The 26,721-nt window shown below is 42.5% G+C and overlaps 1 protein-coding gene across 2 annotated transcripts in view; it reads left to right on the top strand.

Annotated features, from left to right (window-relative positions):
- The first annotated feature begins 1,332 nt into the window (after positions 1-1,332).
- LOC114796967 (glypican-6-like) overlaps positions 1,333-26,721 on the top strand; it is a 70,192-nt gene continuing 44,803 nt past the window's right edge. The window contains exons 1-3 of one of the 2 annotated variants that reach the window (XM_028991530.1): positions 1,333-1,604; positions 12,333-12,491; positions 21,941-22,332. In XM_028991530.1, the coding sequence (XP_028847363.1) occupies positions 1,454-1,604; positions 12,333-12,491; positions 21,941-22,332 (702 nt within the window). In that variant the 5' untranslated portion in view covers positions 1,333-1,453. The remainder of the gene's footprint in view (positions 1,605-12,332; positions 12,492-21,940; positions 22,333-26,721) is intronic. The other variant, XM_028991531.1, reaches the window with a different exon arrangement.

The following is a 26,721-nucleotide window of genomic DNA, read 5'->3' as shown; positions in this document are numbered from 1 at the left end:
TGTTAATGGTCATTTTCATGGAGGAATCAAAAGTGTTGTCTAATCATTTTAGACATATATACAGTATAGGCCAAAGGTTTGGACACATCTTCTCCTTCAATGTGTTTTCTTTATTTTCATGACTATTTACGTTGGAAGATTCTCACTGAAGGCATCAAAACTATGAATGAACACGTGTTGAGTTATGTACTTAACAAAAACAGGTGAAATAACTGAAAACATGTTTTATATTCTAGTTTCTTTGCTCTGATTACTGCTTTGCACACTCTTGGCATTCTCTCGATGAGCTTCAAGAGGTCGTCACCTGAAATGGTTCTCCAACAGTCTTGAAGGAGTTCCCAGAGGTGTTTAGCACTTGTTGGCCCCTTTGCCTTCACTCTGCGGTCCAGATCACCCCAAACCATCTGGATTGGGTTCAGGTCCGGTGACTGTGGAGGTCAGGTCTCCACTTTTTGTTAAGTACACAACTCCACATGTGATCATTCATAGTTTTGATGCCTTCAGTGAGAATCTACGAATGTAAATGGTCATGAAAATAAAGAAAACACATTGAATTAGAAGGTGTGTCCAAACTTTTGGCCTGTACTGTATATATGATGCCAAATATATGACACATCACACACACACATACACACACACACACACTAAAAGCATAACAGTAGACACTATTATTTCCCATCTCTTTGCCTCCATCATTTGCATTTTGCATGAATCTAATTCTGCCGACTGGAGGCTTGTTTGACACAGTTGAATTAAGCTTTAATGAGCATGGTCAGCATAAAATGTAATATTCATTTTCTTCTCTCATCTTTACTTATGAAAGTACATCCATCACCTCTGCTAGTTATGAATGCAGGTTCTTGTTTAGTTTCTTAAAGCGCGCTACAATATTGCTCTTTTGTTTCCAGGAGACGACCAAATGATATTATTGATGCATTCCTGAAATGAACACCTTATAGAGCAGATTTTCAGGCAGGTCTTCAACTTACCCAGTAATAACCCGCAGGCCATGCCATTTAATGAAGTTAATAAGTTCTCTTATATATTTTTGAATACGAGTTAAAATCACCCACGTACGTGGCCTTTTATTAAAAAAAATATATATTTATAAAAAAATGTTCTATATTACAATCGTGTGTGTTTATTCTGTAAACAGGTGTGTTTTACTGTACTGTCGTTCTTACCTGCTGTGTGTGTGTGTGTGTGTGTGTGTGTGCCCTGCTCTATATAAGGAACCGTTAACCGCGCCGCGCGCTCCCGGCTCTCCTCCTCCTCCTCCTCCTCCTCATCACCTTCCTCGCCGGAGAGGAGAAGTAAGTTTTTTTTGGGGGGGTTCGGGGAGGGTGGCGGGGAGGAGGCGGACCGGCCGGGTTGACGCGGCGGCTGCTCCGGTCCGCGCTCTCTCCGCTCCGGCATGTAGCGCGCCGCGCCGGCGGACGCCCCGGAGTAAACCATGCGGAGCCTGCGGGCCGCGCTGTGCGCCCTGGCCGCGCTGTGCGTCGGCGCCCGGGCGGACATCCAGACGCGCAACTGCAGCGCGGTGCGGGACGCGGTGGCCGCCAGAGGCTTCAGCTTCGCCGACGCGCCTCTCCACGAGATCCCAGGTAATGCGAGAAAAACTTCACGCGGCCAGATTCTAGCGAGATGAGGGTTGTACGGTCCGAACTTCAGGTCTGCTTCATCGGACAAAATTGTCCATGTGTCCTAAAGAGGACCCGATTTACATTTACAGCATTTACCAGACGCCCTTATCCAGAGCGACTTACAGTAGTTACAGGGACAGTCCCCCCCTGGAGACACTCGGGGTTAAGTGTCTTGCTCAGGGACACGATGGTAGTAAGTGGGGTTTGAACCTGGGTCTTCTGGTTCATAGGCGATTGTCTTTACCGTCAATAAATGCCACACTATTAATTGAACACGCCATATTGAGAGTGGTCTTGTCTCAGTGATTGATTGTAACATAAGAGGCAGGCGAGCAGAGGAGCGGTCCTGACCACGGTGTGTCACCGATGGTCACAGCATCCGCAGACACGGACTCACCTCGTTCAAGTGCAAACCAGCACCGCAGGACGTATGTTCAGCGTTCATGGCAACGACAGCAGGGGAAAAAAGAGCCGATCCCAGGCAAAAAAATTCAGCCCTTGCTGATGGAAGCGTTCGAGGCGTAAATTGAACGAAAGTTGAAACCGCGGAGGTCCGCATCCTGCGTTAATTAACCGGTTAACACCCTTGGAAATGCTTCGCAGCACCAATTAGACCACCAGCACTCTTCCAAGCGACTTGTTCGGTATTTTGCGACTTATGGCGCCAGTACATAAAGCCCAACTGCAGCAGTGTTATAATGTGCACAGAAGTCAGCTTCGGATGTTCGTATGTTATCAGAAACTTTTATTTTATGCCGTGTCAGTCATTTGACCGACCTTGTGCTATATGCCTGTCTCGAGCGTCTTCCTCGGGGGGGACGGCATTTACCACTAATTGTAGTTCGGGAGGAGCAGGGCCACCCCGGGCGTCCGTACGGTTCCCACACGTGGACCGGCTTGTGCTGCAAGCCTTGCTATAAATCCCCAGAAGTGGTGATGCAGCGTTGCGCCGGGGGGTGGAGTTGCATGATAATGATTGCGTGCCTTTATCTCGGTCAGCTTTCCATTGTTGCGCTTGTGTTGACTCGACCCTTTGGTGGTGTTGGTACTGAAAGCAGGGCAGCAGTAGCCTAGCGGGTAACACACTCGTCTACGAACCAGAAGACCCAGGTTCAAACCCCACTTACTACCATCGTGCCCCTGAGCAAGACACTTAACCCTGAGTGTCTCCAGGGGGGGACTGTCCCTGTAACTACTGATTGTACGTTGCTCTGGATAAGGGTGTCTGGTAAATGCTGTAAATGTAAATGAAAGCAATGCCAATTATTATAATTTGAACTTGCCGTTCCTCGACTGTTTCTGCAAAAAAATAGAACTACATAAACCCGTCTGCGGGCAGGTGTTTTTTTTTTTTTTTCTGTGTAATACTGCTCCCAATATGGCAAGAATGCTGATGATCCTTATGGTGTTTTAATTAGGAGGATTGGACTTTCAGTAGAAACTTCCTGGTTGGAAGGGTAGCAGGACGTTACACGGAAGCTGCAGCCTTATCACATCGATTGATTGGCTGTATTACATATTCTCCTCGGCGCACCTCTTCCTTTTAAGGACGCACCGGGCTGGACCCCCACGCAGCAGGCCGGAGCGGCTGCTCCGCATGCGAATGAACGCCAGGTCCGTGCGGAATCGGTCAGGTCGGCCTGAATGTCACAGCAGTGGCGTTATTGACAGCGGCGATGCCGCTTTCAGGGGTGGAGACTCTGCCTCCACGGAAAGGCAATTGTTGAGCAGAAAGCAGAAAGAAAAAAAAAAACCTCGGACCCTAAAGCCATAAATTATTCCGTGGGTCCAGTCATAGCCACGCTCAGGACTGATGTGGTGAGACGCTAAAGCGGCACGGACGGTACCGCTGGACCCTGCTACTTAATGTCACTCTCTCTCGACTGACTCTTGGCCTTGGGGTTGGATGGAAATGACGCCGCTGACATTTTCCGAGTTACTTTGCATGATAAGCAGAGAATTACATCTGCCGGTGGATATGCTGTGATGCGGTCTCTCTCTCTCTCTCTCTCTCTCTCTCTCTCTCTCTCTGTCTAAGAGTGGCTCCTATATAACGAAGTTATCCGAGCCTATTTCATATCTGAAACACTGACACACACACAATAGCGACCATATTGGTGTAGGCTACTCAATGGTGATATTTCGAGAGATGCGCAGCCAATAAGCGTTTTTTTTTCCCCTTCGTAAAATTAACAAACGATCAAAGCTGATATACAAACCTACATTTTTGAGACACAATTCGGACCCGTGGAAAGCCTGTATTATTTGGCCCGATTAAGAGCAATTAAATGATCCACCGCTGCAAAAACGTTTTCCATTTTGCGCCAAAGCAGCTACATCTTCACAGTTTCCAACCCTAATGTGTGCTGTAATTGTCTAGATATACAATCTGCGAAATGCTTTATTTCTTTAGCATTTATTGAAGTGAAGCGCCCTGTTAATTGACAACTGCGACTTTCAGAGCTTGCCACCTTTAGGGAGAGATACTGACTTTCATTTTTAATTTCTCATTTTGGGGTAGTCACATTTATCAAGCCTGACATAATTCAGACCTGTGATGTTCTGCTAATAATGTTGTTATTAAAACCCATTAATCAAAGTTATGAATGCAAAAAAAAAAAAGGGGCACAGTATGATGGTCTGGTCCCTATCAACAGGCACTCCTGCTTTGTGGAGGAATAGTGAAGGCTGTCTGCATGCTAATGTCTTTCTTCCTCAGAGGCACTTTTCATCATCTATTAACCTGCTGTGCCAGAACAGACATAGGGGACACGGTGGTGTTAATACATCACCAGAGAACATGGAGAATGGTGAACTGGCACTAAAAATGGTCTGGCAAGAACAGATCAGATCACACACGGGGGAAAATTCAATCAAATAAAGAGCCATTGTCAACACTTCATCAAAGTAAAACATTCAAATGAAACATGTGCTTGAAATAAATAGCTCTTTAGTGTTGAACTATGACTGAGCAGCTCATGTAAAATATTGATTTTGTGATATAAAGGTTTATGCGTTCCTCAGCACACATTTTCTTGCATATTTATAATTCTTTTTGTTTTACCAACAGCCATTAACCTAGTTCTATGAATGTACAAATCTGACCCCGGTGGCATGCTTTGTTATTATGCCCATTTTAATGCCCAGACTATCTAGCATTTTAGATTTGTTGTCGTGAAAATACGGTTATATTTTTAGGGTTCATCATTCAGCTCTTTGCTATTGCATAGACACACGCACGCACACACACACACACACACACACACACAACCCTTCATTTAGGGCTGGTAGTAGCCTAGTGGGTAACACACTCGCCTATGAACCAGAAGACCCGGGTTCGAATCCCACTTACTACCATTGTGTCCCTGAGCAAGACACTTAACCCTGAGTGTCTCCAGGGGGGGACTGTCCCTGTAACTACTGTTTGTAAGTCGCTCTGGATAAGGGCGTCTGATAAATGCTGTAAATGTAAATGTAAAATTTAAAAGTAAAGGCCCACAGGGGACCTCAGCAGAACAACTTATTGTGAGGTCAAAAAGTTGCACTTGTGAGTACATTTGTGAGTCTGTGCTGTTATGTGATGAAAAAAACACACGGTGACAATAAAGGGCAAGTCGCACGTTTTCAGCGCAGTCTGAACAAATTTGGCTGTGGTTATTCGTTTTTACAGAGAGACTTTGATAACAGGAAGATTTATTTGGTTCTGACTAACGCTGTCCAATTAAAACGTCACCCACGGCAACAGTTTTAATGCAGCCAAGTAAATATGAGGTGGGGCGTCTCCTGTATATGTTTTTGTAGTAAATATAAACCGCCAGCGCTGTTCTTTACCGTGGTGCTAGATAAGATCTGACATTAGAAAGGTGTGTGGATGGAGAACCCTGTACTTTTCCTTTCTTTTCTTATTTTTTTTTTTTTTGTTCTCGTCACCCTGTCAAAACACTGCACCTCCAAGACTCCCTGCGAACGTTCTGCGTCTATCTTTAGCTGACTGTCGTTCGTTCACGCTGACGTCTGGCTAGACAAGCGCACCTCCAGGAGCTGCTGCGTTTAAAGCGCTCTCGCAAGGGAAGTCGAGTGTTTCTCTGTGTGTGGTGACTGGGGTTCCGCGAGGGACGAACGCGTGCCAACCCAGCGAAAACGAAACCCTCGTGCATCTAAATGAGGAGAGATGTCTGATGACTGCGTGAAGGCGAGGGGGGGACCTCGCTCAACCAACAGCTGCTACCTGTAGCACTTAGCCACGCTCCAGTTGCCAGTCATCAGTGTAGCGTAAGGAGCCTTCTCATCACTCCCGAGGGCCTGCTGACCCTGCCGCCCATTAGCATCATCTGCCAGCAGCAGGCTTTCCATTCCCATGTCAGTCGGCTCATTACCTGCCCTTTGTCTCCATGCAACAGAAATGCTGATTCTGTCGTGTTTGTGGTGTCTTTATTACCTCTGGGCAGGTTACTTTGTACGACGTATAAAACGAGAAGACAGCTGCTTCTACAGAGTTCCTTGCTGTTGCTACTGGTGTCATTGATACCTTTCCACGTAGTCAGACTGCTCAAATCAGAGTTTGCTGTCAGTTCTCTTGCTCAGATGTAAATGTGACACGTGCGGCCACGTGCACACAACATGTTAAAAATGTTGTGATTGTCTTAAAAATGTAATATACGTGTTTTTTTTACGTGCATTTGCATGCGTGATCTCAGCAGACCACTAAATCACACGGTGCCATAAACTGAACAGCGCTGCATTCATGTGCACAGGTAGCACAGATCGGGCAGTCGCAGCAACCCAGCAAATGTCTTGCATGCACCAACAAAAATGTCTGCTGAAGACAGTGCCAGTTGGGTCTAACTGGTAAAAAAAAATGCTTCTGGTAACTTTTACTGTAGAACATCTTTTTAAAAAAACAGTGGGGATCCCTAATATGGCACTGAATACTAATAAGCAATCATTACTCAAAGCTAATTGTTTATTGATTAATACCTTGTTATTTAATGACATTTTTCAAATAATTGACACACGAAAATCCATTGCATCTCAGGCTTATAGAACAATTTGCTTGATTGAAGACAGAAAATGTCCTTCACTGAAAATGTGTTCCTTGTTTTTCACTAAAAGTGTTATAGTAGCATCATGGCTTTTAGTGGAATTTATGCTTTTTAGACACTCAGCAGTTGTGTAATATTTGCTCGACCTGGAAAGTTACTGTAAAAATGCATTCAGGCTTTCTCAAACCTCAGGTTCTGGGTTATCAATTGGTGATGACCGTGACTGGGGTCCTCCCGTTCGGCCGTGGGCTGCATTTAAACTGTGGAAGGGACCTTTTTTTCCAGTCAGCTTGAGGGCCCCTGCTGAATTTGTGTTTCTCCTCTAAGGTAAATCAAGAGGTGAAGTATTACATAATGTTCGCAAAGATCAATATCCAGCTGTACCAAGTTCTGTACTGAGGCAACCTGCATAAAACATTTTTTAGATCTCATTCCCATTCCCGCCATGATAAAGGACATTGTGTCTCCGTGGAACATGTCAAGGATGCTGCACTCACTATAACAAATACCCTTTGTGAATGTGGGACAAGTTCATCCTCTGCGGTCAGGGTAGCACAAAATAAATATATAATATTGACACGAAAACAAGCTGGGATGAAATAGCGGGACGCTTAATCATCCGCCGGGCCATCATACTCAGAAAATCGTCGATGATAAGGTCCTTTTTTTTAAAAGCTCTTTTTTTTTTGAAAGGGGGTTGTTTTTTTTGCCTTTGAAGACAGGAGTGTTTTAAAAGTTTAGCAGTGGGGACCAGGGGACCTACCAGATGGCAGTGGACATATGCTCAGGGCCACTTTGGCCGGATACACTGATGAATACCAGACTTCACAGGGTTGGCCTGCCTTTCCTGCATAGTAACGTGGTTTCATTGCACTTGTAATTGTGTTATTGCACTTAAACTGCCGCTCGGTCTTGATGGCTGATGTTTTAATCTGTTAGCCGAGCGCCGTATATATGTCCAAGAAGCACTGATCTGGGGGACCACGGTGGCAGAGAGTGATTAGCGAGCTGCCGTTGCTCAACGTATTTTGCGATCAGCACTTTTGAACTTGTGGGGAATTTCTTAAACCTATCAGCCCGCATTACCTCTGTTGAGCCAGATTTAGGGACACAGCAATTTCCGTGAATGCAAATGATTGCAGGTACGAAATTGCCCTTCTCCGCATCCCACCTCTTGTGCGTGGCGGAAGAGCGGAGGGTAGAAAGTGTGATGAATATAAATGGCGTATTTTATTAGAGTGGAAGGATTCATCAGTGGTGATAATGTGGAAGGTGTTGTCATCTGCAGACGATGACTGACACTCCAGTTGATTGCAGACTCGAGCGGCAGCATGTAATTCCGGATCATGAAGTTGGCGCGTATAGCTGTTGATATAACACTGAATGCATGCATAAGTCTCACTCGTTTCCCGAGTACTTGAACATTTCTTCTGAATTGCGGTGACGAATCTGGACGCCTGCGTGAGGGTCTCCCAGTGAGAAATGGCAGCTCCTGTAGCCCTGTGGCCTACCAGCCTTCAACTTTGCCCTTTATACATGTCAAATGCGTGGGAGTGGCCTAGTGGGTAACACACTCGCCTATAAACCAGAAGACACGGGTTCAAACCCCACTTACTACCACTGTGTCCCTGAGCAAGACACTTAACCCTGAGTGTCTCCAGGGGGGGACTGTCCCTGTAACTACTGATTGTAGGGTCACTCTGGATAAGGGCGTCTGATAAATGCTGTAAATGTAAACGAAATATTAACGAAGTATTAGCTACAAATGCAGATGCCGGGCGTGTTCGTTGCTCTGCTACGTGGACGTCACACCGGGACACGTCTCTTTGTTTTTGCCTTCATACTGAGCAGTTTGCCAGCGGCCACCTTTGGTATAGCAGGGAGCAACTTCCCCCTCAGCAGTCTGAGGAGTGCAGGGTTTGCTCAGCGCTGCGGGTCACTTTCAGCGTCCCTGTACTCCTTAGAGCAATTCCAGAGCAAACAGGAGCCTTGTGTACATATTTGTCTATGCGAATCAGCACTGTGCGCTGATGTGCAGCACTGGCCTGTCGCAGTCACTCGAATTGAGCCGTATGTCTCTGTGCTTCTTATATTTCCTCGGATTCTCCCAACAGTGTTCATGGAATGAATCAACCCTATGGAGTTCACAAAATCATTTTAGAACATTTATAAAACATTTGCATAGAACACAATTGCTGATTTGAAACCTGTAGACGTTTAATTATCTCGCATCGTCTTATCTATTGTCTCTTGGACCTTTGTTATATGACCCAGAGATCGTGGTTTTTGTAAGACAGAGCACACAGGGAGTGTTTGCTAATGGATGTGAAAGTGAAGTGATCGTCATTGTGAAACACTGCAGCACAGCACACGGTGACACAACGAAATGTGTCCTCTGCTTTTAACCCTCGCCCTTGGTAAGCAGTGGGCAGCCATGACAGGCACCCGGGGAGCAGTGTGTGGGGACGTAACACGTAAACCGTATGCCATGTCTTCTGGTTCTCCAGAAATGGAACAGACTCTAGATGAGCGGTGAGGCTAAACATCTAGAACCTTTTTGTCTAAGTGTCATTAATTCTGTCCCCCATAAAACCAGATTTAATGATGTTTATACAAAGATCAACATGGCACCATGATTGACAACTCTTATGCACCCTACTTCCTCATTCTGTCAGAATGCATCCCATGCGCAGGTGTAGAGGAAGGTCCCATCTCCTTTTTTCCTCCTCTGCTTCCGTCCATTTTCTATAACACCAACTGCTGTAGACTTTGCGTATTCAACATTTTAAACTCCATTCTAAGATATGAGCATTTCATTCTGCCTCGTTTTTCAGATTCAGTCTTATCTGCATGTCTCTGTGCTTTCCATACTCGCTGTAACCTTGGGCTGGAAGGACAGTGAATTTGGCGGAGTCAAGTCCCTTGAAAGCTTTGGCCAGGATGTTGATCTATGACAGACTAATTTTATGTGATGTTCTGCGCTGTTGAGACTGCTGGCTGGTCCTGTCGGTCGGTCCGTGTGACAAGTCAGGTGGTGTGCGGCGCTCAGACCTCTGACCATGGCCACTCAGATGTGCCTCACTAACTGCCCCCCGTGTTTGGACGGCCACTCAAAAGGTCACAAACACAGCGGTCAGCGATAGGACCCTGAAAGAGATGAATATGTTAGCCGCTGAACTCGGGTCAGGCCCATCATTTCGTGAGCAGATGGAGCAGATGGCGCAGAGAGGTTCACAATACAGGTATCTTACTTTCTCTCAGCAGCCTGCAGATCTGTTAAATGCTTGAACTGTCAAAGCACGTAGCATATCATGTTCTTCCACTTCTTCCTCTTCGTTTGTTGGTCTCCCTCGAATCACAGGCCCCTTTTACCAGGAGTGATGCTCACAACTTGGATGATTCCAGTTCCCTCATTCCCCTGTAAACCATGTCTATTCATCTCTGTTTTTTTTACTTTTCCCTTGGTTCTATGTGATCACTAAAATTTATGATGTGTAAAACTGGGAATAGAATGTGCAATGTGCTCAATATTAAATTCTTGATGGTGGGCACCATTCACTTTGGTTTATTGGTGATAATTTGTTTCCCTACTAACAAGAACAAGGACTACTGCTACATCTACCACATCTTGAGCTACATCGACATTTACGTTTATGGCATTTAGCAGATGCCCTTATCCAGAGTGACTTACAATCAGTAGTTACAGAGACAGTCTGTCTGGAGGCGTACCCCTTAAGCCTTACATATTGACCTAGGACTATGACTGATACATCATTGCATTGTACTTTCCTAAGGTCATTAAAATCCTGGACGTGGCCAAGACTCCAACTGTAGCACCATAATAACTTTTGTGTCCCTCAAGTGTAATGGTCTTTTTCTCCTCTTTTACCGTCCATCACATCTACCCAAGCATTGATGCTCATTTCTGTGGGCCATCCTGCTCTGCTGCTGTCTAGTCTAATGTTAAACTGGTTTACATTTACATTTACATTTAAGCCATTTGGCAGACGTCCTTATCCAGAGACTTACAACGTGCTTCCAGGTGACCATCAATGAAGTGATCAATTCTGGTTCACTAGGACCCCCAACTATGAAAACAATCTTTTTATTCACTCTGTTGTAGTTTCTATGCATAAGTCAGATAATATGAAGGTTACAAGTTAATCTAAATAAAGAGGAAGGTCTAAATATGATAAATAAAGAGGAAGGTCTAGAGCTGCCATCTGAAAATACTCAGTGACTGTGCTGTTCTGACATCGAGGGATAGTTCATATCACCACTGAGGGGCCAAGACAGAGAAGAGTCTAGATGAGCGTCTTCCTTTTACCTCCATGATGGAGGGACCAGACGAGCAGTACTGGAGGCTCGGAGAATACGAAGTGCAGGGCGAGGTATATGGTTCCTGTTTACATTTACATTTATGGCATTTATCAGACGGCCTTATCCAGAGCGACTTACAATCAGTAGTTACAGGGACTGGAGACCCCTGGAGACACTGAGGGTTAAGTGTCTTGCTCAGGGATACAATGGTAGTAAGTGGGATTTGAACCCAGGTCTTCTGGTTCATAGGCGAGTGTGTTACCCACTAGGCTACTACCTCCTTGTTGATTGCTCCATTCAGCTGGACTCTATGCCCTCTTGGACACCTTCTTCATTTTTTCAGCGCTTGGATTTAATGTCTCGGGTCAAGGGCCTTCTTCCAAGTTCTTGTTTCATTGGATGACTGCTTTCCCGAGGGACTCCAGGGGTGACGTACCCAAAAAGAATTCCAGTGTGATGACTTTAAAAATATTGCTCCTTCAACATCTGGACCTTGTCTGGGCCTTAGTGCACCAGCCTTCTAGCAACGCAATTTTGAGATTGTCAGCCCATTGAGACATGTGATTATGGGCTATATAAGAAATAAATGTTGTTGTTGTTGTTGTTGTAGGTGACAAGCACAGTGCCCATCAGTGGTCACAACATGATACTTCAGCCCTGATGAGTGTCATTATGTTCTGTGTCATTATGTACTGTGTTTTTCATCAGCAGTGTGTACTTTCTGTTAATGCAACTCATCTGGCCAGGCTATGCCATGTGTTTCATCCTGTACATGCATCCTTTGTCACTGGTTTAACACACCTGCTGTATTTGGCGCCTTGACAGATTCTAGGCCTGTGACATTTGGCTCTTCCAAATGTTGCTGTAGACACTTTCTTGCAATCTTTTGTCATTATTGTTGTCGCACAGTGGATTGGTGGGGAACAGTTGTCTCTGTGTATGCAGTTTCTGGACTTCTCCAACACTCAGTGATCTTGCCAACAGAGGGTGCTCAGTGATTGAGGTCTTCCAACGCTTCTGCTGTAGTTCTGGCAAACACTTGGCACGAGTCTTTGTTCTGGCATTTCACTGTGTGCCATTCTGTAGATATTCCAAGCGCTGACGTCATTAGTCCAGCTGCTGATACCATCAACTCAGTTCTTAAAATCAGGTTTTCTTTACCTTCATGCTGTTATTATTATTCATATTATTATTATTATTAAGCTACATATGAGAGGTCATGAATGGCTAAGAAATGTAATATGATGCATTTTAATGATTCCTTTTGAACATTTTCATTATTGTGACAAAGTATGAATGGATTTTTGTGTATTTGTGCCTGTTTTAGGTGAGCACCTGCGCATCTGCTCCCAAGAAAAGACCTGCTGCTCGTCGGAAATGGAGGACAGCTTTGGCCATCAGAGCAAAACAGTGTTTGAAAACATGTTTGATGGAATAAGTGAGGACTTAAGAACCACATTCATGTCGAGACATAAAAGGTTTGACGGTAAGACATACTTTACTTGAAAATCAAGTTTTCAGTCTGTTTCCTAATGTTCTTTTTGCAATATTGGGATGTTACATTTTTTTACATTGCATTTTGAGAAATCTACTGTGTGATTTATAGGCACTTCTTTAAAAGCCACTGTTTTGTTCTAGCTTATCTTAACTAACATGAGATTCCTCTTCAGTTGCTTAGTGCTCGGATTCTCGCACAGCTTTGATGAAGAAGCCTTGTGCCACGTTTCTGTCAGGGGAAATGTCAAATTGGCAAAGCCTGGATTGGTTGAGTCCTTTCCGAGATTCTCAGACATTTTACTCTCCCGGTGTCCATCCAAGCTGCATCTTGTCCTACAGCCTGGATGGACATGAGAGCAATTTGCTACCAAAAATTATATCCTTTACAGCTGCATTAACAGCTGTATATACAAAGCATTTTATATACAATATATATATATATATATATATATATATATATATATATATATATATACAAGAGAGAGAGAGAAAGAGAGAGAGAGAGAGATATATATATATTGCAAAAGCATATTGCAAAGCATTTTATATACTATATATATATATATATACATACTATATATATATACATCTCTCTCTAAGGTCTTTGAGAGAAAAGTTCAATTTTACATTTTTTCTGTCATGATGATTCTGCAACGCAGTTCAGTCGTCGCCCATCTTAGGCCACGCTGGGGGACGCACAGTGAAGCTGCTGCTCCGTTAAATCCCTTTTGCTCATTAGCGTTTCCAGCGTTCAAGAGCCTGCGACTTGCGTGAAAAAAGCACAGTGTTGACTGCTTTGGTGGTTTCTGGGTTGTATGGAGTGCTGCATAAGTGCCAGCCAGCTGGTTGAAGCAGCAGACTGGCATCTGAATGATTCTGTCGAGAATCTCGTGCATATGGCGTGACTTTTGCAACCATCTGCAACTAAAATCCTGCCATTTTTTTCCCCTCAAGCATTGTTCTACATGAATCCAGGATTTTTGCGGAAACATCCTACAAAAACATCTAAAAAACATTGCACATTGCTGTTCATTGGTTCGATTTCTTTCATATGAATGAGTACCAGAAACATAGCGCTTCGCCTTTTTAATGCTTCTATTGGTTGTGAATGGCAAATTTTAAACCTCATTACTTTTTCTGAAAGGAGTCAAGGGCCTCGTCTAAAATGTTGTTGCGGCTTTCAGAGATTAGCCGTTTCACCTCATTCAGCTCTGCTCAAAATGTTGTGCAGAGAAATCTTATTAACTCAATAACCAGCATTTTAAAAATGTAATTTAAAAACCTTAAATAAGAATGGCTATTAAAGGGCAGCACAATGTTTCTGATATTTCCTTCTGATATGTTCCAGTTTGCACGTGATTCATTTTATCATTTTCAACATTAAGTTTGTAATCGCATTGGAAATTGGAGCTTTTTTATGTATATGTCACAAATACTATGAGAATATGATTCATATAACTTCACTTTCCTCAATCACATTTTCTTCATGGTCACTCGTGTACCACGCAGATATGAAAGATTTAGAAATCGTTATATATTTAATAAGGCAACGTATGAAACAGCACTTCTATGTAAAAACCTGGCCTTGCTTTCACTCCGCAGTATGTGCACACACGTTTCAGCTGTGCTCACAGCCGCTACCTGTGATGTTTAATGAAACAGAAATGCTACATTATTGAAGGCAACTTCAGAGTCTATAAAATGGCTTTTAGATCAAAGTAATAAGCAGGTTGTTGCCAGCCATTAGAGTTTCATGATTCCGTCGTCTGGCAGAAATGCAAGTTGTGTCACCTGTCAGTAACACAAAAAAAGAACGGAAATAAATAAATGAAAAGGAAAAGGGCCCAGAGTGCCAATTGTGTCAATGCATCGTCTGCAGATGTAAACTCTGAAAGGCTTAATGAGATGACAGGACTCATCTCAGGGAAGGGTGAAAAAAGACTTTCACTAAACTTTGAATGAATGAATGCCTTTTATTGTCACTATACCCATGCACAAGTGAGATTAAAAGCAACTCCTGTATTGAGGAGTGCTTGGGTGGGTGCAGTTCTTGAGCATCAGGGAGGGGACAGCCAGTGATCTTCTGCTCTGTCTTTACGACTCTCTGAAGCCTCTCCCTGTTTGCCAGACTGCGATGCATTTCGTCAGCAGACCTCAGGAAGGTCAGGAGCAGGTTGGAGTCCAGGTTATACCTTCTGAAGACCCTCAAAAGGTGCATCTGCTGCTGTGCCTTCCCAATGACCACTGTGATGCGGTCTGTCCAGGAGATGACCCCATCCGATATATCGTGCAGACAGATCCACAGAGGACGCCATTGCCGTAGCTCTCCACTCCGCACTGAGCCATCTGAAGCAGTGACAGTTTCATGGTTATAGCTCAGCCCTCAATACAATATTTCCTGACATTCTCATCCTTAAACTGGACACTCTTGGCTCGCCAAACCCCCCCCAAACACGTGCCTGGATAAAAGACTTACCAAACCGACCCCAGACTTCTTCTGCACTCGTACACTGAACGCCGGTTCCCCACGGTCCCCTCTCATTCTGTCCCTACACCCACGACCGCGGTGCGGCCCACGTCAACGACATCAGAGTCAAGTTTGCTGATGACGCCACTGTGGACGGCCTCACCTCAAAAAGGGGCGAGGCAGCTTACCGAGAACAGGTCCTGAGGTTGGCAACCTGGTGCTGAAATAACAACCTTTGAACACCAAGAGAACCAAGGAGAACATTGCTGATCATTGTTTTCGTCCCAACCTGCCACATCATTAGCCGTGTCCCATTTCAGGCATGGCCTTTTAAGACCCCGTACTTCAAAGGCTGCAGCCCCTGAGTGTTGTTAAATGGGACAATCTGGCCTGTGGATAATTTCCCATTTGTGTCACCGGCTGACAATAATGTGTAAAGAAGACAGGAATACGTTGGGACAGGAAGGATCCGGTGGGTGCATCACTGTCTCCTGGAAAAAGGATGATGTATTTTGGGTCACAGTTCAAGGAGCCTTGCTGTTACATTAGCCGCCGCCTCATTGCATCCCCACATTGTAGCAAGTCAGTACCCCCCTGTCATCATGGCACGGCACTGACATTTCATCATCATCATCATCATCATCATCATTATCATCATCATCATCATCACACAAAGCCTCTTCCTGACTGTACAACAATTTAGTAGGTAAAAAATATGTGAATAAACAGTCTATCTAATTTGCCATACTGGCTTTGTACAGTGGCGCGGATCCATAATTTTAGGCAGCCTGGTTGGCTGATCAGTAAAAGTCAGTTGTTATAAATTGATTTGTTATAAATATATTTTAATCTTTTTTGATTTTTTCAAATATGTTGATGATTAAATGTTTTAAAATCCTGTCCATATATGGGGTCATAACCTGGATCATCTTACCTGCACTATAACTCAGTGCTTTCTTTATATTCACTCCTTACTTTAAATTGTAAATATTCAGGACCTTTATTTAATTTTACTTATATTTTTACTTATCTTTGTCAGATCTGTCTATAATGGCTAAATATAACATCATTGCAAATGATGTTATGTGCATGGTATACCTGTAAATATACCTGTAAATATACAGCAGAATCACATGCAGAGTACAGAATTGCATTTTTTTCTCCTGTGGCCACTCGATACGGTAAAAGCTATACGTTGATATCACGACCACTAATAAAAAAACACACTGTTTTAGTACAGTATTACTAAGACCTTCTAAAGATTAACAACTAGTTTTTATACAAAAATGTATATGAACATCACCGTTTTGGAGTTCATATGGCACGATCAATAGAATCTGAAATTTCAGGTCGCTTGTGTGCTTTTCTGAAACCCAGTGGCTTCCGGAAACGGCTCAGATGTGGTCGCGAACAGGGTTTGGTCAGCACTTAAGCACATGGCTGGAGGCGCCCTGTTCCTCAAGAGGAAGGCTACCACTCTGCATAATTTAATGAGTGTCAGGACGGATGCTGTGTGCAGCGTTTGACACACTTATTTGCTACGTTCAGGGAGATTTCTGGAGGCACCGCAGCTGCTGGAGCCCAAACAAGCCTACTGAGAATTTGTTTATGGAATTGGTTTCAGGTTTTCTTTGTCAGTCAAGTTAATCTTCTCGGAACGGGCATGAATTTCCAGGAGTTGCTCCTATTTTCCCGCAGATACCGAAGCTGTTTTTCAGTTAGAGGGGCGGTTTTGTGAATTCCTACATATCCAACTGGAATGAATGGAGTGCAGTGTGAACGGTGTAATATGGTCATTTTGAAAACAGAAAACAATGTTTTATTTCATTAGCCAATGAAAGTGGACTGGAAAACACTTACTGTATATCTTACGGTATATATTTTGTCCGTCCTCCAATTTTGTTTATACACATACATACACACACACACTAGGCATTTAGGTATATTTGCCAAGTATTTTGGGGTTAGAAGTAATTACAGCTCAAAACATGCTTGCCATATTCTTGCCATTTTCATTTTTACTGATTTGTTGTATGATTGTTCAAACAAAATTGGATGGTGGATTGTTAAATGCTATTTAAAAATATATACAGTATATATATGACCATTTACATTGGTAGATTCTCACTGAAGGCCTCAAAACTATGAATGAACACATGTGGAGTTATGTACTTAATAAAAAGGGGAGACCTGGCCTCCACAGTCACCGAACCTGAACCCAACCGAGATGGTTTGGGGTGAGCTGGACCGCAGATTCAAGGCAAAGGGGCCAACAAGTGCTAAACACCTCTGGGAACTCCTTCAAGACTGTTGGAGAACCATTTCAGGTGATGACCTCTTGAAGCTCATCGAGAGAATGCCAAGAGGGCAAAGCAGTAATCAGAGCAAAGAAACTAGAATATAAAACATGTTTTCAGTTATTTCACCTTTTTGTGTTAAGTACATAACTCCACATGTGTTCATTCATAGTTTTGATGAGTTCATTGAGAATCTACCAACGTAAATGGTCCAGAAAATAAAGAAAACACATTGAATGAGAAGGTGCGTCCAAACTTTTGGCCTGTATTGTATTTATACACACACACGCACACACACACACATTGATTCCATGCTGATTATCCCTTGAACAGTGCAGTATGAATTCTGTGTTGAATGCTCTGTGTTTTCAGTGTTACAGTGAAATCCCAGACATACATACATTTACATCACGATTTGTGCCTCAGGGGAAATGTCAGCATCGACAAAGAGACTAAAATAACGAGCTTACAGAAAATAAATACTGCTGAAGGGATTTCAAATTGGTCAGATCCATCAGACCCCAACCAAGTGAAGTCCTGGGGGTGTGGCCAGGAGAGGCCAGGAAGCATGGGCTGTCAGTCAGTGCTGTTGTTAGTGCTTTATTTTTTATTTTTTTGTTTCTTTGGCGTCTTTTTTAAATGCCTGGGATTATTACTGTATGCTCTATGTTCTGTTCTGTTTTTATATACTCATATATTTTGTATTTATGTGTATTAGTGTGGTGTTTTCATAAGATCTTGGTGATGTTAGCAAGGCTATAAGTAATGAGCTTTTCACAACTCTAAAAATGTCTAGTTGTGTCACGGGAACATGGTACATGGAAGGATGTACGCCCACAACTCCATGGAAATGACAAGGGTTTAATGACAGGCAAACATTACATGGACAAGAAACATGTAACGAGGGTATGTCGATGATCCCCATACTCAGCCTAGACACATTCAGGTACTTAAGTAGATTACGTACAGGACAATGGAACAATACGAAAACCTGACCCGGAGTACCAGGGACAGTTTGGGATGATTTGATGTGGATTTGGTATTTGCTCAATAAAACACATGACTTCCTTTTACATTTTTTAATAATAATAAAAAAAAGTAAAGTAGTGAATAGTGCTCAGGCCTTGCAGCTCGTGCCAGTTACACCGGACAGAATATAGGTGATGAAAGTGGAGAAGTTTTCATTCTAGTGAAGACTAGATGTTCTAAATATGAAAACAGGTCTTACCCCCATACACAGTTTCGCTCACTGCATCCGCACCTAAGACTCTGCAGGACCCTGTTAAAAAATTAATCGGTGCGGGTGTTTGCCGCGCAGTGCATACATAATCAAGGTGCCTGGCGAAGCACGCGTCGCGCACGTCCTTTAGCCCCCCACCCCGAGCCCGACAGCATACGCCTCCGGGCACAGCAGCCCCCTGGCAGACGGACGGGTGCCTGGCTGTGGTCTCCTGTCAGGAAAACTGAGAGTTTCCTGCTGAGGCATTAAAGATAGAAACAGCAGTCTTGCGCACCGGAGGCTGCACCCTAAGTCATTCTGTTATTATTTGTATGTTCTTCTGAGTGTAATGCACATTCCTTTCTTGATAGACCACCAGGTGTTGCAAACATAATTTTAGCCTGTCTAGCCTGTCTGCAGTGGCCAGAAATGGCGATGGGTGTAAAGAGTGCTTCACATTCTGCTTCACCGTTCAGAGAACAGACGCTCAGATGGTTGGACCTGGAATTTGTCCCCTTATGTCGTCATAAGGGGAAAGGTTACATGGTGTCTGCACCAAACATTGTGGTTGGTGAATGGTGATGGTGATGTCATTTCCGCCTCATTAGCATTTAAAGCTACAGACAACAAAATGGCACGTCCTGGTGAAATCCCTTTATGTGACTGGCTCAAAATTGGCTGTAATTCTGCACCGAGACTTCAGATACAGTATTAGGGGACCAACAAGACCTACATAAAACTTCTGAGAATGTAAAGGAATGTATTAGACACCCTTATCCAGAGAGCTTTACAATCAGTACATACAGGGACAGTCCCCCTGGAGACACTCAGGGTTAAGTGCCTTTCTCAGGGACACCTTTCTCAGTGCCTTTCTCTCTTGACTTCAATATAAACCGCTTTTCTTTCTGGGCCGTGTCAGTAAGGTAATCCAGGAGCTGGAATCTGTTTGTATTCGGCATTATCATTAGAGGCGTGTGCAATTGCTTTCAAGGTTGATCATAATATCTCACAGGCTGACTTGTATTAAACGTGGAGCAGCATGGCTGTCTGCTGGTCTGATCTCGGGAGAGGCGTCTGTAATTAACTACGGCCCACAGGCCTTCCTCACACCAGCCACTCCACCGCGTCCACATACTCGCACACTATCGCGGCAGCATTTCTTACTCTATATTTAGAGAAAGAGAGATGGAGAGCGCCAGAGTGTCCCTTTGAAGATTAGTAACAGCTGAACGTACCTCTTATCTTCTGTTCATCTTGTACGCTAATTAGCATTAATTTTTTTTACCCAATGTCTCTGTCTTCCTCATGAAATTCTGGTTAATTTATGGCTAATTCTGACTAATAATAATCTGTTATGAGTAAGGATAAAGTTAAATGCATTAATACACAGTGGATGTTTTAACCTTACTGACAAATCTTTATTTTTAATTCTTCTCTACTAAGTATATATCTGTATATTGACGCTTGTCACAATGAGAAGCACACTTACAACTATGTCCTAAGAGAAATTCTGTAACACATCACTCATATTTAGCTGTGCAGAGAAAATGAGTAATTTCTTAGCCGTTATTTATGCTGAGTAGTTCGGGACTAAAAACATTGTATTTATGGTGTGTTGTAGCTGGTAGCTGGCACAATAAATATGTATAGAATACAGTATGTGAACTGAACTGATATCGAAGCTGGTGCTTCTATATGCTTCCCTTGTGTATAGCAATGTTTTATATGTCAGAAAGTAAGCAACGAACAACAATATCAGATATCCCTTGAATTGTGCTTTCATAAAAAAAAAGTACGGCCACACACCAAGCAAATAAATATTTGACTGAAACAGATGGAATAAGTGCTGTGATTTGTTGCAACATCCAATATAATAACCTGTTTTGAAGAGGATGAATGAAGATTTTATGATATTAGGAAGTTTCCTGTTACAAATAAATCTTGCCCACATACATGTACATCTCAACCCTGAATGTGAACAGCAAAAAACAGATTAATATTCCCTGTAAGCTTTCACAAGAAAAATGAACATGTAATATCTGGTGGTCACAGATAGAAAACAAGCTACTTGGACCTACTTGTCTAAAATTAGAATGGAAATATCCAGGTTTTACTCAAAAGGAAAAGCTCTGCTCCCTGTCTTGACCCTGCCATTGCACATCTTAAATGCAACATACCACATCAGGGTGTTGAATACTGCCAGTTGAAATGACTTTTTGGATTTATCTCAGACCTAAACAAAAGCTAAAAAATATTTTACTCAACACTAAAAATATGAGCAGAGATGGTGGCCCTTATTCCTTCCCATAAGCACTTTTTTGTTTAGTTATTTAAGTGTTTGGGTCACGACCCACCACCTCATCCTCACTTTACTAAATGTAGTAAATGACATTTCCATCAAGTGAACTAAAGAGCAATCATTAGCCAAATTGAGTCATCCTTTTTCCAGTCCAAGTCTGGTGGTTATGCTGGATCGACCTGGCAGCCAGAATCCCTCCTACTAGATCCCCTTTCCACAGGTCCTGTTCCATCAAAGCTCTTCATCCTGTATATGCCTACAGAACAAAAAACATCTTCTCTCACAGTTTCTTAGTTTATCACGCTTTAACCTTCATTTTAGAGGCTAAGTTAACATTACAGGTAGGTTGGCTGTGAGCAGTTTTCTTTTGAAGTTAAGAGTGTTTTTTTTTTTTTTAATACAGATACATAAAACATATTTAATACATATTTAATGTACATCTGGCCATTGACAGTCTTTATGTCTTGGTCCAGACAACTTTTTTTAGTCAACAGAAATGATAGTGTGACAGGTTGACCAGTGCAGGGAAGATGCAAGATGAGGAACATGCATCCTTCTCTTTCACAAGATGCATGGTGTGGTTTGAATTTCACCCCCTGAGAGAAAGTAACTAATGCATTCATTATTTATTGTACTGTGTGAGAAAATGTGACGCCTTGGTGCCCATGGCATTGAATCACAGGGCTGCCCACAGATGTACACTGCGGCCCCCAAATAACGTGTGTCCATTGTGTGCGCTGTCCCCACCGAATCATGGGTGTGTGAGCCGCCGCTCGTTTGGTGTGGGTGAATAGAACCCTTCATACCGTATTTCAGAATGTGTGCATCATGCGCTATCATGCGTGGGGAAGTGGCTGTGTGGATGCCGCTCCCTGTATGCTGTTTGGTGTTCTTTTGACCATCACTCCATTTTCTTTTGTGTGAGCGGTTTGCCTCATCACTCCTTCACTTGCGCGGCATTACAATAACACTGCTCTAACAAATTATTGTAGTCATTCACTGTCCATTTTATGATGAGGTAAATGTATCGTACTTTCTGGAATTACTGTATTAAACTGTATCCATAAAATGCATAAAAAAATATCATGTTATTAACCTAAATCACACATGTAAAAATGTCACTTTATCTAGTTAACACTCAACTTGTTTTATACAGAGTTTTTCCTGGAGCTCCTGGACAACACAGAGCGGTCCCTGAATGAGATGTTTGTTCGGACATATGGGAAGCCGTACATGCAGAATGCCGAGGTCTTCCAGAACCTCTTTGCCGAGCTGAAACGCTACTACACAGGCGGAAACGTCAACCTGGAAGAAATGCTCAATGACTTCTGGACGCGGCTGTTGGAACGCATGTTCCAGCTTCTCAATTCCCAGTACTCGATCACAGAGGACTATCTGGAATGCATCAACAAGTACATGGACCAGCTCAAGCCCTTTGGAGATGTGCCCAGGAAGCTCAAATCTCAGGTTACTCGGGCATTCATCGCGGCACGCACGTTCGTCCAGGGGCTCATGGTTGGCCGAGAGGTGGCAAATAGAGTATCCAAGGTAAGATGTTATTTTTTTGTGATTTACACTTTTCAGAACAGGACATTCAATTAAGTCGATAAACTAATACTAATACTAAACTAATACTAATACCCACCTTTTGATTTAATTACAGCATTCGGTCTTCTTAGGTAGTCTGTCAGCATTGCACGCGTTGACTTGGCAGTATTTGCCCACATATTCTTGCAAAAATGTTCTAAATCTGTCAGATATGTGAGGGCATCGCTTTTCAGGTCAGCCCACTGATTTGCTGTTGGATTTAGGTTTGGGCTCTGGAATAGGCCATTTCAAAACTTCCATTTTCTTCCTGTGAAGCCATTCTTTTTTCCGATTTGGATGTATTCTTGGGGTCGGTGTCATGCTGAAAGGTGATATTTCTCCTTATCTTCAGCTTTCTAGCAGAAGTCTGAAGGTTTGGGTCCAAAAGTCATTAAAAGTGAGAAAAGGTTTTGAAATTACAGTCTAATTTTTACATCATAAAATACTGCCCTTTTAACAGGGGTGTGTACATTCATTTTGCTTGTATATTTTTTATATATACAGTGGGGGGAAAAGTATTTAGTCAGCCACCAATTGTGCAAGTTCTACCACTTAAAAAGATGAGAGAGGCCTGTAATTTTCATCATAGGTATACCTCAACCATGAGAGACAAAAAGAGAAAAAAATCCAGAAAATCACATCCTCTGATTTTTTAAGATTGCATGGAAGAATGGGCCAAAATACCAGCAACAGTGTGTGAAAACCTTGTGAAGACTTCCAGAAAACATTTGACCTCTGTCATTGCCAACAAAGGGTATATAACAAAGTATAACAAAGGAACTTTTGTTAGTCACCAAATACTAATTTTCCACCATAATCAGAGGATGTGATTTTCTGGATTTCTTTCTAATTAATAGGTATACCTATGATGAAAATTACAGGCCTCTCTCGTCTTTTTAATGGTAGAACTTGCACAATTGGTGGCTGACTAAATATTTTTTTGCCCCACTATATAAGCTTATATATTTTTGTTAGAGACATGTAATACAGTTTAGAGTTTCCTGTAAAGGTTTTTTAATTAAAAATGTTACAAATACTAATAAAAAGTATAGTAGCAATGGACTCCGTGATGGGGAGAGAAGAGACACTTAACACAGCGAAGTAGCCCAGAGAAGCCTTTGTGCTTTGGAGACTAGGTGTGTGTGTGTGTGTGTGTGTCTATTTATATATAAATAAATAGACACACACACCTAGTCTCCAAAGCACACTGTAAAATAGGTGTGAAATATTATACTATTAAGAAGTCTTTCTTTCTTTATAACCCTGACAATCAATATAAACCTTTATAAAATACATATAATATTGTACAAAAATACAAAAACTGTATACAGCATGTGTGTCTGTTTCCAAAGAAAAACCCTCATGTTCCAGGCTCTTGTGTTCCAGCTGACTCACCAGCTCTGGCTTCCCAATCTGCCCATGGGCCATAATTCTGAAGATAGACGTGCAGATAGACTTCTGCTGTGTCTTGTAATGACTCCAGTTGGGCCTGAGCTCTGTTAAAGTCAACGGCCTGCGGCACATTCAGAGAAGCTGACCCCAGGCAGCGCTGAAATCAATTTTTTGCCCTTTTTTTTTTGCAATGTTTGCTTACATAAGTAGTGGCTCTTCTTCTGCCATAAATTAATCATAGTGGATATATTCTGTTTGATGTGAGACCTATACAGTGGGTTGTAGCCTACAGTGATATCATGAGCAGGCTAGTTATTGATCAGAAAGATAAATGCAAGTCCTATAGCCTCAATCTGAATTGTCTGAATTGTATTATTTAAAAAAAAATCCAATTAATGCAAGCATGATGATTCACTTAAAATCTTTTGTGAAGTAAATTTTACAATTTGAAGATAAGTTCTATGTAAACAATCCATTTTCTTTTGTTCCACATGAGTTCAAGGTGTAACTGAGTTATGTAACCATCAGCTTGCTGTAGCTGAATCCCTTTCATATACTTCATTCTTCAGACTAGTCATCTGCAGAAGCATCAGGCAGCTTCACTGTTGATGGTCAACACAGAAGACCAGTAGTAAAAGCCACACAGGATGAGGTACACTGACACTGACTAAAAAGTGCATCAATAATTTGAAGAGGAAAGCGGAAATACGACAAACCTCAAGCCTAAAACTTGCATGATTTAAAATAGTTTTGTTTGATGAGGTCCAGGCAGAATAATTACAGTTCGATTATCTTCACTTCAGTCGGCCAGACCAGCATGTGTTACGGGTCAAAATTGTGGCGTCAGTACACGTAATTAAAAAAAATGAAACAAGTACAGTTCAACCCAGCTATTTTTTTGTGGATTTTGCACAGGTCACCACACTAAGCTCCACCGATGATGGTTTACCTGATTAATAACATCAGAAAGGGACCACGGAACGTGACGGCCACGTCCAACGCGAAGCCTCTCTCTCCAGACGCGTGCGTGAAGTGAGCCGCATGACGAAACCGACACTGGTCCATGCCGGGCAGTGCCGGGCAACATTTGATGTCGGGGGCACGTGCCCGTCTGTCAGGATGAGTTTTTCTGATCCTTTCTTCAAACCAGTCTCTGAGGACACAGCTGATGCAGTTGTCTACTCCCACTGCGTGGATACACACTTGTGCGCTGAGAGAGGAAGACATCAAAGTGGAGCACAAAAAAAAAAAATCCCACAAAGTAACCTTAAAAGTGAACTTTTAATTGCATCTTATACATCTTCTATGTTCAGTGCACATGTTAAACAGAATAGAAAAAGAGAAACATATATTTTTTAAAAAGGACCGATTAGAGAAAAGATTTCAAGAGAATAATCCTCACTAAGCCCTGTAAAACGTTTTATTTTTTTCTCCGCTATTTATTTTAAAGTCTAGCACGCTTGGCAGCAGTCTGAGTGCTCCAGCCAGCTCCTCTGGCATCACCCAATCAAACAATGCGTGTTCTTGCAAGGAGTCGGCAGCACATTGTCCTTGTCATCTCTTTTGTTGACTTCAGATGACCTTCTGTCTTGCAAATGCTCTCAGTGCTTGCAGACAAAAACACGTCTGGCAGATGAGGAGCCCGCACTATAAAAAAACAACCTATAGAATCTACCCCAACAAAAATTAAGGGAACAATTTGCACACATTTTGTTAAGCTACTTTATATACAATTTTTTTAGTAAATAGAATTTTAGTTAAGATATACTCAACCGAATAGGGTAAATTCTAATGAACACTGCATATTATTAATAAATATTACCTTATTTAAGAAATACCTAAACAAACTAAAACTTAAATTAAATTGGGAATCTTTTATGTTGTACACATTTGTTACCTACTAACATGCACTAATAACTAATCTGTTTCATTTATTAGCCCACACCTATTCTGTGCGTTTAAGATTTACCCCCCAACTACTTTTCAAATGCAGCTGTTCATGTCATCATCTTTAATCAATAAGATTATCAAATACACAATGAGATACAATTTAGGCAGGCAATGCATATTGCAGTTAGAGCCATACAATAGCGGGACAGACAGGAGTACTCCAAATTATCACAGCAATCCCCGCACTTTGCTAAATGTCACCAACCCATCAGCCGAAATAGCAATCGGCCAAACAGTGTGTGCCCACAGTAACCTCCTTGTTCAGGTCGTCCCCTCCCCTTCTCCGGTGGTAACACTGCTGTCCCCACAACATCACCAACATTGACACACAATGTATAAACCATGCTCGTAAACCCCCAGTAGGCGGTCACATGCAGATTAACCCATGCAAAAAAATCCCACCCCACATCATGTGGACGTTGTGGTCCAGCTGCTCTTACACTTAAAAACTGGGTAGTGTGGGTATGATTTACCTAATTATTTTGATGCGGTTCATTACTGTAATTAAGGAGTTTCATCCGACCAGCAGGAAAGCTTTTTTAGTTTCTTTGATGAGGAGCCAGACAATCGCATAAGCGATGATGATTGGCTAAGCTTGATGAGCCAAACAGATGCAGAAGTGAGTGGGATGTACTGGGATGTAATACACATGCAGGAGAGACACAGCAATGGCAAGGTCAAAAGTAGCGCTTTTACGGTGGAAATACAGACATGACTTTTCCCTTGTTTAAATTAAAGGTTAGAATGTATTTATTGAATATATATTATGCCATGGAACTCAGTCTTTATCCACAAGCAATACAAACCCAGTGAAGCTCCTCTCATCATTTCACACGAACTATTGGCCAAGAATGTGGAAGCTGATAGCAGCCACACCCTCCACGATTTTAACATATTGAAAGCTACTTATATAGTTACTTGTATAATGCTGTAGCTCAATTAGTAACTCAGTTACTTTTTGAAAGAACTAGCTAGTAACTATAACTAACTACTTTTTTGATGTAATGT

The sequence above is a fragment of the Denticeps clupeoides genome, chromosome 9, assembly GCF_900700375.1.
Source record: "Denticeps clupeoides chromosome 9, fDenClu1.1, whole genome shotgun sequence".
NCBI lineage: Eukaryota > Metazoa > Chordata > Actinopteri > Clupeiformes > Denticipitidae > Denticeps > Denticeps clupeoides.
This window is presented reverse-complemented; position numbering and strand designations above follow the sequence as displayed.